General features: G+C 40.7%; 1 protein-coding gene across 1 annotated transcript in view; it reads left to right on the top strand.

The window, feature by feature from the left end:
• Positions 1 to 14,163, top strand: part of TXNRD3 (thioredoxin reductase 3) — a 708,837-nt gene that overhangs the window by 21,423 nt on the left and 673,251 nt on the right. Inside the window, exon 3 of the mRNA XM_044078410.1 lies at positions 4,774 to 4,834. Within this exon, the coding sequence (XP_043934345.1) occupies positions 4,774 to 4,834 (61 nt within the window). The remainder of the gene's footprint in view (positions 1 to 4,773; positions 4,835 to 14,163) is intronic.

Below are 14,163 nucleotides of genomic sequence, written 5' to 3'. Positions count from 1 at the left end.
ATGTGATACTGTCAACAGAAACAGAGCATGGTTTTAGTCTGGAAAGAAGGGTTTTGATGTAAGCAGTAGGGACTGCTTTAACTGAGTTGCTGTGGGTGGAGGTTCCAAGCAATTTGGAACATTGTTACTGGAGTATTGTAGATTAGGATTGAAAAGTTTGGCTATTGATTGAATGAAATGGGCATTGAAGGTGTTAGATTTGTCAGGAGATGGATGAGGAGAAGTAAGATCATCAGGATGAAGTATTTGGTTTATGGCATTCCAGAATTTTTTTTGGATCTGATTTTAGTGCAGTTGGAGGGTAATAGTAGAAGTATTCTCAATACATTTTTTCTCAGTTCTTTATACTTTTGCAGATCTGCTGGTAGTTTTGTTTGGGTCCAAGTTTTCTAGGCTCAGTCTCTGGCTGTCATGAGTGTCAGTATTCTTAGATAGCCAAGGGGATATAGTAGCTTTTATCCTAACTTTCCGTAATGGGGCTGGTGAGTTTTAGATATTTAGGAAGGTTGAGTTAAAAGCTTGAACTGCTTCATAAAGTGGGAGCTGGGTGAGGGACTTCCAATTTATTCCGAGCAAGAGATTATTAAAAGTTTCTGGGTTGAATTTGTATCTGTGTCGTTTAGATAAGTGGGAGGTATGTCCAAGTACCTTTTATTGGAGAGTGGTCACTCAGGGAGTCTGTTTCAGGACTATGGTATTTAGAGGGATTTTCGAGACCAGAATCCAGTCAATGAGTGTACTGGTAGAATTGAGTGTTTGGTGTGAGTAGGCTGGGAGAGGAGTTGTAAAAAGCCATAGATTTGTATGGTATGTTGAGTTAGGACTAGTGAGAGTTTCCCAGTTTGTTCACGTCCCCAAGGAGGAGGATTTCATTAGGGATGTTGTGGGAGAGGTAGGAAAGAATGATTTCCAGTAAGGGAATGTTGTCCCCTGGTGCAATGCAGATAGATACAACAGTAATAGTAGTATAGTCATTGAGCTTGAGGCTTGCTACCAGTAATTTTGTGGGAGAAAAGGAAGGTATAGACAGCTTTGTGGGAGAAAAGGAAGGTATAGACAGCTTTGGGTATGTAAAAGTGAGGTTGGAGCATACAATTGCAATCCCTCCTCCTTTCTTATTGGGGCGATCGAGCTGTATTATATTCTATCCAGGAGGGAATATGTCCTTGTCTAGCTTTTGTGGTTTAAGCCATGTTTCTGTAAGGGAAATGATGTCTGGGTTTTGAGCAGATATCCAAGCATGAAGTTGGCTAACGTAGTATGTTTCGAGTGAGTAAAAGGGTTAGGGTGGATATCACCTGATGGGGGAGTAGTGAAATAGGATAGTAGTTAGGTCTGATTCAGTAGTATTTGGTGTATTTTGATTTATTTGTAGATATTATGGAATGGGAAAGGGGTTTATTAGTTGTACATTCATGGGGAGGATGTATGCAGATATGAGTACTGGTTGTTGGGTATAGGAGAAGTTATAGTTGGGTGTATGGGTAGGGGTATAATGATAAGGGGTTAATACTGTTGGTGAGGATGTTAGAACATGGAGAATACACTGTGATAACAGTATTGCAGTGGAGAGGAGTTGAGTTGTGTATGCATGGTGATTACTGGGAGAAAAAAAGATAATAAAAGGGGGTATGGACCAGGAAGAAGGTTAGAGGAGGAAGTATGGGTAAGCTAGATTGTGTAGTTGGAGTGTGGTACGATAGATGAAGATGTGGTAGATGGGGAAACAGGGAGGGGTTTGATTTATAGGAGGGAAATGGTGAGGAAGTATAAAGGAAATTATATGGGGGGTGGGAGGGGAGCTAAGTGGGTCTGAGCATAACGAGTGGGAACAGAGCAGGGCTACACCTGAGGCAGTGATAGAAAGGAGACTGTGTAAGCTGTGATGTGATCATGAGTTTTTAGTCAGGATAGAGTCCATTAAGTGTCTGAGTTCTCTTATAGTTATTGTTAGTCTGACTCCAATTTTTGGGAAGTATTTTTGAATTTTACCCTGAAATTCCTAAAAGGATCAAAAATGAAAGCTGGGGTTAGTTGCAGATGAAACGGGAGAGGTAACTCAATGCTATTTTATAGATTTGTGTTTCTCAAAAGAAAATACTTTTGGGTGGGGGGCAACTAACTGAAGAGTATTATGCAGCTGTTTCTTCCTGGTGATGTACCCATCAGTACAGTGGTTGATTAAGGAACTATACAGCAGAATGCACTAATACTGTAGTTAGTGCAGTTAAGGTATTTTACTGTCTAGACACTTGGAAGTTAAGCACTTACATTAGCGTTTAGTCTCTTAGTTTCAGGACAGTGTTTGTGGGTGCCCAGTGCTCGAGAGAAGTTTGAAATTTCCGCTGCTTGTTATGGGGGGCAGAGACCTGCTTGACCTGATGGGTGGTTTGGATTACTGAAAGAAATAACCTAATGCTCTCTTGCATTCTTCTAAGGCAGCACATACTGTGTGACCAGTCAGATTTGGATTTGGTTTAGCAATAGTCAATAACAAAAACATCAGGTAATGGTTATTCCTGCTTCAGCACCTGTTGTGTCTTTTGGCTTTTCCCAGTTAGGGGTCGCCACAACGGAACTCGGGTCCGCTAATGATTGGCAGATTTTTACGTGCTGGCTTGCCGGGCCTAATGCACAACCTTCAACGAAGGAACGCCCATTCACACATGTCGCCACACAGAAGATGCTCTAACTGAGAATCGAGCAGGCAACGTCTGTGAGGCGACAACGCTACCGCAGCACCACGCTTCAGCACCTGATGACACAAAATCTTTTCTTATGGCAATGTACAAAAATGAAATGTAAATAATGTAGAAAGCAGTTCTCTGCCAAATTAAGCAAGATACACACTCAACATATTTAAACACTAGTCAATGCAGTTAAATGCAACATGTGAAATGGCCCTTCTGGCTCTATAACAGTAAACAAGGAAAACAGAACATATCTAGGTGCATATGTGACAGCAGTTCATTAAGCAGAATTATCTAAAAATGGAAGCTAGATTGGGGGTCTTCCAACTTTTGATCGATCTGTGGGGAGTTCAAGTAGACCTTTCCCCCTCTCTTTGAACAGTCGGTTGACAAAATCCTAATATTAGCAAACTGAAAAGATTTTCAATTTGTTGTCGAAAACCTAACCAGCACCCATTCAGGGCTCGTTCTGTGGCTTTACAATGTTTGTGAGTTACTGTCCTATGGCCTTATTCCTCTGTCAGGGTTTATTTGTTGTTCATTTCAACATGTCTGCCCATAGACCTCTTTCAAGGCAGTTCTCTGTCAAAATGTTCTTGAAAGGGCTTTTGTGTAGGAGTCCGCCAAGTAAACTTGTGGTCCCTCCTTGCGATCTCAACTTGTGTTAGAGAAGCTAACATTTGAACAAGATAATCTGTCTGACTTGAGGTTCTTAACATGGAAGACAGTTTTACTGATTATTGTGACCTCTTCAAAAGGGTATCTCAGTTGCATGCTCTTGGGTAAGGTGACTAACCATCATTTTCCATAAGGACATGGTTTCTTTGAGAACTAATTCTTCTTTTATGTCTGAACTGGTATCGGAGTTTACTTCATCTTCCATTTTCTTTACTGAATCTCGAGGGAGAAAAGAGTCCAGCCATTGAATGTCCACAGACAACTCCAGTACTATCTCTTGACAGAACTAAAAACAACTGATGCAAAGATCTCTGAGAATTTCCTGTGAAGGCAAGAAGGAACAACTTGTCAAAACAGACTATTTACCGATAGTTGTCTAAGGCTGTTTAGCTTTTGTGATATGGCCATAGCAGATGTATTCCAGGCAGAGTCAAGGCCCTTTCTGTACCAGGACCTTTGGTTCGTCTATGGCTTTTTGGAAGAGGTTGGGTTTTAGAAGCATTTTCTAGAAACTGCTACTTTGTCATCTGTAGCACTGTAAGCTCGATTCTTCTCTGGTCTTGGCAAAGCTTGACTTTCAGGGATTCCTGGACTCTTCTACCTCCTGAATGTAGTTGGCCATGGTAATCAATCCATATAGCTAAGGATACTGCAGCAGTGATCAATATAACATAGTACAATTGTTTAAACTTGCCGAAATGGCAGATGTTCAGATAATCACCTCTTCAATAACCACTCCCTCCCTCCATCCCCGTTGTATTTTCAGTGCGTGTTCATGCCAGGGTGTGGAAGTTTTACTGTTCCTAGCACAGTCCTTTCAGAGCTCAGCCTCCCACCTCTGCTGGCAGGAAAACTCTGAAGGGCTTTGCAACCAAACTTTTTTTACTCTGCTCAGCTTGACAGTTGGGGGTATGGAAAGTGCCCTGAAGCTGACCATCTGTGTCATATTCCTGGCAGGATATAACCCATGTAGCTAAGGTGTGAGGCAGGATTGATCATTCAAGCTTCTACTTCTATATAGTCTCTTACCTGGAGTGTTTTATTAATTTCTTGTTATATTACTACGCTCCGCATATATGATAAAACCTGTTTGTGTATTATTCTGGATGTACAGTAACTGATTTTGTCTCTTACTATACTCTATATCTTCTTTTACCTGGAGTGTTTTTATTAATTTCTTCTATTACTATGCTCAGCATACATGATGTAACCTGTTGTGTATTATGCTGGATGTACTGTATTTTTGTAACTTGATGCTGGAGCTTTTTTCCCCGGGCCTCCGCTGAAAATGAACCTGGTCCAGTCGGAATTTCCCGGTTAACAAATGTAAAATAAATAAATCTTCTGTTCATGGCAAGTTCAACTTAAAACTGCAGTCTTCTAAAATGTTTTTTTAACTCTACAGGTTAAACAACTCTTCAAATCTTTGGATGTGCAATGCCATGTTGAAGAACTTGACTTGCAGGGTAAGTAGTACATTTTATTACATGTGTTTTGTTCTGCCTTAATACTGGTTAAAGGATTTTCCTGGGGTGGCCAAGTTTGACAGCTGCACCAAATACAGTGGGAGATGGTGTGTGTGTGTATATTACTTAAGTTTATTTGCTAGAATGCTTTACTTTATGTGATCATTCAAAGGGCAAAGGTGAAGTCTGTTCACATTCTTTGGCTGCAGTCATCCAATCCTCAAAATGAAATGAACCCCTTGTCAAGTAAGGGGGCATAGCACAGAGCTTGTGTATGTATTTTTTTCCAACTCTGCTGCACATCCTTGTCTTAACACCAGGGTTTGTGTGTGCGGTGCTTGCTTCCTCTGGCTGGCTCGCGCTCTGCTGCTCACTCTGTGTTGCTCTCTCTCGGTTACTAAAACTGGACAGGATATGTACAGAAAAACTATGTTCCAGACACCAGCATACTCTGGCTATTAACTGTCATAAGTTAAAGTAATAGCCAGTAATCTCAAATGGTTCCACCCAAAACACTGTACCATCAGCTACTATTTTAGCATAGCCCGTAGTTGTATACAGGGATTTTTCTCGGCCCGCAGTATTTATCACATGGTATCACCCTGTTATTGGCACAGCAAAAAACAAGTAGTTAAATCACTTTGTCATAGTAACTGTATTCATTGCCAGTGTACATCCAAGTTTGCTTTCTCTCCTTCACTCCCTCTTGGTGTGATACACAACCTATTAGATCCACTATACAGTACAATAGTTATAAGACTAAAGGCGATCCAGTGTGTCTTACTTTCACAAAAGAAGCCAGCAAGTGTGGAGATCCAGCATGTCTCAAAGACACTTCTGTCTTATGTCAAACACTCTTATTCCATAAGAACAAAACTGATTGCAGAGAGGAGAAACAAAAATGCACACCCATTTAACTGTTTATGTAGTGAGTTCTTAAAACGGTTTAGTTCTCATCCTTTTTTTGACAATGCCCTTTTGATTTAAATTTTCTCACATTTTACTGTCTCTGTTAGGATTTCTTTCACCTCCTTACTCCATCCTTTCCATTTCTTGCATACCTTCCCTTGCTGTAATGAGTAACATCACTTCTTGTAATGACATTCTGTAGCCTTTGTCACTTTAGGGCAGTAGTACATTTTCCTGGATATCTTTGCCCCCACCTTGATTATGACCATGTCCAAACTTCTCTCCTTTCTGCTCATGTTTCTCCCACACCCTTTTCAACTTGTACCTCATCCATCTGGTCCGTTGGCAAATGTATATCCCCTGAAAGTTGCAACTCTTCTGCTTTTACCCATTTCTTTATTCTGTCTTTCAGGCTTTTACTATCCTCTTTGATTTGTGAGTTAATAACTCTCGTCCGTCTACCAGCACCCCCCCCCCCCCGATTTTCCTTCTACAGTTTATTGTAAGGGTACTTCTTTAGGTTATTACCTTTGCTCTGTGAGGTGTTTTGTCAGTTTAATTTCTCCACATCTTTTGGGTTTCTATTACCAGGATGGGAGTGGGACCCACTTCCTAAGTCAAAGTTCATGACATCCGTATTGTTTAAATCTGTTAGCCAAAAGTGCTGTTTGCAGCACCCTCAAATGTGTCCAGATTCGACTTCTGCAATTCATATGGAGTTGCATGTATTGGTAGTGTATCTGCCTGTAGATCTTGATATTTTGACTTAGTATGCAGTGTCTCATGTGCAAAATTGTTAGGAGTGGCAAATTCAGTGTGCTACTTTGGTGTGGTTCCCCCCCCCCCCATGGATTACTATATCTGGTTTTCTTGCATCTGTTGTTGGATTTGTTGGTAATGTGTGATCCCAAGTGATATAAACTTCATCATTCCTTATTTCTTTGCAATTCACTTTTCCAGTGCTTCTATCCTACTTCTCTACTACTTCTTCTGTATTGTAGTGTTTGTGCAATCTCCAATTCCACAAGCAAGAGGTTCTCCCGTTCAATTCTCGGCTTGGCTTTGGAGTGCCTTCTGTGTGGAGTCTGCATGTCCTCCCCACGGTTGGGTAGCGTTCTAAAGACATGCGTGCATGGGTGTGCCTTCATTGAAGGTTGGGTGTCGAGCTGGCACCTCAGCATTTCGTAAAAATCTACTGCCAATCATTAGCGGACCGGAGTTCCGCTGTGGCGACCCCTTACTGGGAAAAAGCCGAAAGACAAACAACCACAACATTGTGCCTCGGTGTACAGCCCCTCTGCTGTAAGTGTCAGACCCAGCGGTAAGGTGTGGACTGTTTCCATTTTTTTTTTAATCTAGATCCAGCATTTGTCTGTTACTTCCACATGTTCAATGGACTTTGTAAATCAACATGTATGTACGTAGTCCATTGTAATGTGCTACCATTAACCTTTCATCCATTGGTTTCAGCTCCCCTCTCCTTAACCATTTAACCATTTCTGTGCCAAATCCTGATCAACATGAGGTTGTTCCAGGAGATCTTTATATTTGGCGTTGTATTTATGGTGCTTCTATATCTTTTCTTGTCAGCTGATCCTTCTTGTATTTTTGTCAACTACTGATTTGATTTCTATTCCTGTCTGCAACCCGATTGTTTCTGATAAACTAAATGGCCGTCATCTTAGACTTCCTCTCCTCATGTTTTAAAGCTTGCATTATGTTTGGCTCTGAGGGCAGCAGATGCACACAATTTGTTCCCATGACTGCAGATCTGTGCCTGTAATCAGTTTTGACAAGACCTATATCTCCTTCAGTGTGTGAAATATATACAATCTCAGTTATATACTGATTTTAGTAATCTGTGGATAAGCGTGAAGCGTTTTTCTGGCTAACTGGTCCAGTACCTTTTGAAGAACAAATTGGTTTATAGCTTGGACTTTATTCCTGTGTGTCAAGTCTGCTTTCAGTATAGTTCTGAAGTGTTCTTATAGTTTATTCACATTTGTTAATGTTTTATTGCCAGTTCATCAGTTCCCAAATATTTATGCATTCCTTCTTTTCTCAAGTTCCTCTATACCACTTTCCTGTCCTAGATTGATATTTTCTTGGTTCTGCAACTTTACCGCTTTAAACATTTGCTTTTTCACATTTGTCCAGACAAAATGTCATTATCATCTGAGTTTTAAGCAGTTGCACTTTCAACTCTTCATCTGATGAATTACACCGTTCTAAGTCATCCATAAAAAGTAGATGAGAAATCCTTAAATGAGGTTGATTTCTGGGAGCCAAATTGTACAGAAGACCTATTTTTAAGTAAAACAGCTTAGTGGGTTAACAAGATAAAACAGTGGTGACGAAGAATCTGCATGGAATATCACCTTTTGAATGTTTCTGTCTGTGATGATTTGCCCTTTGTCTTGGCTTAATTGCAAAGTGGTGTGTCAATGTTTCATGGTCACTGTAGTATAACTGATCAGTGTAGGATGTATCCTGAATATAAGTGCTTGTTTATCTGTGAATGTTGGATGCTGCCGGAGAATTTCTTGTCTATCCATGCCAAAGTATCTGTTATGTCTTTAGCAGCAAATGATCCTTTGTTCCCTATGACTCTCTTGTTACTGTTTTGCGTTATTGCCATGACTGAGTTGGTAACTCTTATCAGTCTATCAGCACCATCTCATTTTCCTTGTACATGTAATTGTAAGGATACTTTAGGTTATTATTTTTGCTCCTTGAGGTGTTTTTTTGCAGTATATGTTGAGACTTCTGGGTTTCTAATACGATGGCAGGAATGAACATCATTCCCAAGTCAAAGTATGATTAAAGTTTGTGAAGTTAGTATTGTTTCAGTCTTTGTTAGCCAAAAGTACTCTCTGCAGCACCCATAGTACGCCCAGAAGTTTTTCCTGCAGTTTATACGGAGTTGCATTTATCAATAGCAAAGACTGTAGATACTGGTTTTTATTTTTTTAATTTTATTTATTTATTTTTTGAGACCCATTGCTCCTGCTATTGGAATTGTCCAGGTATCCTTCCACATTGCCCTCATTTCTGTCTGCAAATCTTGGTATTGTATAACTTTGTGTCTCTGTACGCAAGACACTGTAATCACTGGGTGTAGCAACTTCAATGGTCAGTGCTACTTTAGTCTTTCTATAGACTTAGATTACTGTATCTGGTTTTCTCACATCTTTTTTCAACAGTTAAGGGTAGTTCCATGTGATGTAAACCTCAACATTCTCTATAATGCTTTGTGGCTCATGTTTACAGTGCTTCTCAGCTACTCCAGTATTGTAATGTTTGCATACCCCCCCCCCCCCCAAAATCCAGCATTCTTGCCACATTATACCTTTTAGTATAAAGGCTCTGTGCCATCAGTGTATCACATCCAACAATAAGATATGCAAGTTTCCACAGAACCTACATTTGTATGTTTCTCCCACATATTCAGTGGACTTTTCTAAAACGAACATGTATTGTCTACTATCCTGGTACGCTATTAACCTTTTCATCCTTGTGTTTAAATACACCTCTCCTTAACTATTCTTGTGTGCCAGATCATGATTGACATGAGGTTGTTCCAGGAATTTTCTGTACTTGCAGTTATATTTATGCCTCTTCCACATGTCTTGCCTTCTCATCTGATCCTTCTCCTTGTATTTTTTTTTTGGCACATTCAGTTGCTACCTGATTTGTTTACTTCTGGTTTGGTTTCCATTCCCATTCCTGCTTGACACTAACTTCGCTGCTTAGTTTAACAGAAGCATATTTTATATTTGTTCTCTTCATGTTTCAAAACTTTTGGATTTGGTGAGGTCAGCAGATATGTATGCAGTCCTACAACTGCAGATGTGTACATGTAATCAATTTCGAGAGGCTCATGCCTCCTTCAAAATGAGTAATATATAATATTGGTATGCACCAGTTTTCATATCATTTGGTAAGTGTGAAGCATTTTTCTTTTCTTGTTCAGCTGATCTAATACTTTTTGGGGTCATTCAGTCATCCCAGAAATGTGTTAGAACAGGAAGAGCAAATTGGTTTACAGCTCGGACTTGTTGGGGGTTTTATTGTCGATTCGTCAGTTCCCAGGTGTTTATACATTTTCCTTCTGCTGAAGTTCCTTTGTATCACACTCGCATTTATCAAGCGCCTGTATCAGACGCCAAGACCAAATGGCATTCTTATCTTAGAAAATTTTGACCACTTCCAGTCATGCTTTCAGCTCCTCGTATAATGAACTATGCAACTTTAAATCGCCACAGTCTGGGTGCCAAATTAGGTCATGGTTACAGTCTTAAGTAGACACCGTTAAGGACAAGACAAAAGAACAGCTGTAACAGTCGCCCTGGAATATTCCCCTTTTGAATTTTTATCCCTGGGATGATTATTTGTCATTTATCTTGGCTTAGCTGCAAGTGATTTGCCACTGTTTCATGATCACTGCAATGTAATTTGTCATCGTAGGCTGCATCTTGCACATCTAAGCATTCTTTTGAGCTTGGCTTGACCCTATTGTATGAATGTTTCCAGGTCTTGAGGATTCTGCACTGTAATTTTTTCCAGTCCTGGCACCAGTACACCTACTGGGATTGGGCACTTTTTTCCCTGGATCTTGTGCATCCAGCTGTCTTATTAAACCTTCTGTCAACAATACATGCTATATTAAATGCAGTCTATCGGTGCTGTCTTGTGAGTTTTTGTAAAAATGGGATCCACCTCGTTAAGGTACTTTGCAAGATTTGGGAATTAAATTCCAGCCGTACTGCTCCCTTTCGCTTAATAACTTCTGTCCATTCAGACCCCAGGATTCTTGCATATGAAACATCAAATGGGAGGATAGACTGTTTCATTCACAGTATTGCCTAACCACTTAAAATATAGTGGTTCCAGGTCTCAACCTTCATGTCTTGCCCAAACTTTGTATTACTACCATTGTCTACCCTCTTCCCTCCTGTAGTACTCCCTGTGTCTTCATCTGTCTTCTACCCAAATACTCCACTGGAATGTAGTATGCAGTCTTGCTGTGCGACACGATCGTGTGTTCCTCTATGTTCTTTGACCATTTTCTTTCCTCGCTTAGTGCTAGAGTTCTTTCTCCTCTTATACCCCCTTCTTACTAGGGTTGAACACATGTGCAGCCCCAGTCACTGTGTTTTTTTAACTCTGTAGTTGTTGCCAGCACTTCCTAAGTATTGGCATGCTAGATCATAATTGCCTAGACCTGACAGTTAGAATTGAACTGTGAGAAAATCATTCCAGTTTATAAAGAAGCTGTCTCTTTGCATTACTTGTTGAGGTAGTCATTTAATTTTAAGGTTTTTAATCACAACATCAATTAAGTTGCAGAAGAACAAAAACACTCTGTGCAGTCTGCCTTTTTAGTGCTATATGTTTGAATGGGACAAGGCAGTCCACAAGTCTAATGCTGCAGATTTGGGCGAGAATGTGGAGACCTTTCCCTTCATCCTGTCTTTGATCATTGATGCCTTTCTGTCCAAAGACAGGGCCCCTCACAAATGCTGCCTTTCCTTTTGTGCTCTTTTACCCAGAGAGCTCTATACTGAGAATGCGTTTACCTCATCTTGGCATCTCTGCCACTTCATGACAGTGCTTGCTACTACCTGAACAAGGTTCATGATCACAGGTAGTGCAGGTGCTACGGCTTGTGTGCACCCCTCTTTGATCATCCCTTCCCATATCAGTATGAACAGTGAGCCTGTTTTCACTGTAAGCCAGTCTATTCTGTCTCCCTCAGTCTCCCAGGATGATCACGAAGGGCATTTCATCCAGAAAAAAGGAGGTCATTGTCCCACTGTACTCCCTTATTGTACCCATTATAGAGTACAACACCGTTTGGTATGTACCTCACATCTGCAACAGCTGGAAAGGCCACAGAAATGCCTCACTAAAAGAATCACAGGCCTAAAGCAGATGCCCTGTGCTGACCGTCCTTTTTTTAAAAAAAAAAAGAACACCGCTATACTCTGGCATATCGTCTACTCCAGAGGCAATCTCTTCTTAACATACAAGACAATGTCAAACCCGCACGCTCCAGGTATCTAAACCTTGTCATCACAATGAACAAAACATGCTGGAGGGATAGGTTCCTGACCCAGAGACTCTCCATACTCTGGAATAGACTGCCCATTGGAATAGACTGCCCATACATGTCAAGTAGAGCGCCTCCTTGGCTCTCTTCAAAAGGAACCTTGACTATTGGATTGGAGATTCCTGTCAAGTCGCCCTGCTAGACACTGGTCCAGGGAAGTAAATATTGTGGGAAGACATATCCAGGGAATTGTTATGGCTAGGCTTGTATAGGCCCTAGGGCCGATAGCCTAGTACCAACCTATGCAGTGTGAGATGAGTATGGATCTTTTTTTAAGAAGCTAGAAACTGCAGCCTCTCACAGGTTTCATACCCTGGCTAGACTGTCATCTGTCATAGCAGATGGTAACCTTGAAACATTCCAGTGTCTACTAGAGAAACTGTCCAGTTCATTGAGTGGCTATCCCAACAATGCCTGACTCCCTGTACCACAGACATTTGGATAGATGCTGACCCCAGTGCATAACTTTCCATTTTCTGTCTTGAGTGTTCACCCAGCCATGTTTCTAAATAGAGTATTCCTACTGCATCCTTATTGTTATGAGATCTTCCTTCTTTTCAGTTAAGTTTTTAACCCCGCATTGCTGTATCGTGGCAGACCTCTGTTAGCCACTGTTTTACCAGCTCCTTTTGGGTTTTTCCCTATCCTAGTCTGTGGTCAGTTTTTCACCTGCTGCTTCAACATTAGGGTTATAAATAGCGAAACAAAAAAAAAGTATTTCTAAAGCCACCTTGAGTATGACCAGACTTTGAGATAAAGATGCTACTGAGTCAGTTTCCCTTTTCCATATCCCTAGGTAACCTCAGGTTTGGGAAATTGTTGTAAGATGGGGGGGAATGAGCCAGTGAAATACTATCTTCATTGGGAGGCCTCATAAGGCCTACAGAGCTATGGTCCTGTTGTCCTAGATTCCACACGGATCTTCACAAATGGTGGCAGCACCAATATACTGTGACTCAGTACCTAGAAAACTATCCTGGTCTGTCCCTTCTAATTGATCATTATGGACAGTGGCATCCAGGGTGGGTATTCCTGCTCATGCATCAGTTCTAATGGAAGCCGACCATTTAGTCTCTGGTAGCTAGCTTGTGTTTATCTAGAAAGCAAAGCTCTACATGTGATATGTCTGTCTGCAGCCTCTTTTATTGCCATTGAGGATGCTTAAATCACAGATGCTTTTATTTCTGTCTTGACTTTATGGATGGATTGTAGCAGTCTGTGGAAAATGCTAGAAGGGGAATCCAATTCCTAACCGACTATGTTGCCTTCTGTAAGGTGGACTTCTCAGTCAATACAGGTTACAGTGTTGCCTGACATTGCCATTCCTGCCTCTCCTCTGTCAACACCTCTTATTAATCTACCCTTTAAAGGGTCACTACTGTTACACCATTTTGGATATTGGGTAATCTTTAATATCTGAAGTGAAGAAATCGGACTGTTGCGGCCATTACTTCTGCAGGGGTCCTTGTTCTGAAAAGCAGGATATTTAGGGGAACTGGTAAATTTTTTTGTTTCCACCTAGGAATCTGGCACAAAGAACAGGGTCCTCTGCAGTTTCCTTCCCTAGAAAAGTGCTGTGTAGGGCGTCCTGGCAAACCAACAAGGGCCTTGACAAGGTTTTATTTGTCTAGTACCAATCCTAGATGCGACTCATTACGTCCGTATTGCCTTTTAGGGTAATTCCATATGACTTTGCTCAAAGCTCATTTACTTAATCAAATGACTTAATATGCAACAGGCTGTGTGGAACAAAAGAACACCAACTGCAGTACATCCTAGATAAACAATGTTGAAGTATTTAAACCGTTTTTCAGATGGGAAAATGTTAATGTAAGTATGATAGTATTTATTGTATCCTTTGTTTATTTGGGGGGGAGGGCAAGTTGAACCCATCCTACGAGACTGGTGCACTGCCCCAGTCATTGTATAATGTGCTACACTAGAGTAGTTTCTTATTTTAACATGAAAATGTGCAGTATTGTAGTGTATTGGTACTGCCATAGCTTTGTGAATTAAAACGGTTTAATTTCCTCTACCAAACCCTAAGATGATGCTGAATACTGCACTTACTCTTGCACTGCATGTCGTACTGCTGGAGAGATACTGATTGTGTACGCTCTTATAGGAGGCTTTGAGAGAAAGCTCCAAGTAACCTATCTAACGAAATCTGCATTTACAGTTACAAATTTTAGACTACATTTTCAGTGAATACATAGCATAAGTATAATAAAATTAGATAGTGGTATGTATGATGAGAGTAATTTTAAGAAGTACATTGGAGTGAAGTATTAGAACAGGTAAGTTTTTA

Source organism: Protopterus annectens, chromosome 7.part0 (assembly GCF_019279795.1).
Source record: "Protopterus annectens isolate FY-2018-M chromosome 7.part0, PAN1.0, whole genome shotgun sequence".
Taxonomy (NCBI): Eukaryota; Metazoa; Chordata; order Ceratodontiformes; family Protopteridae; genus Protopterus; species Protopterus annectens.
Note: the sequence above shows the minus strand (reverse complement) of the source record. Positions and strands in the feature narration are given on the sequence as shown.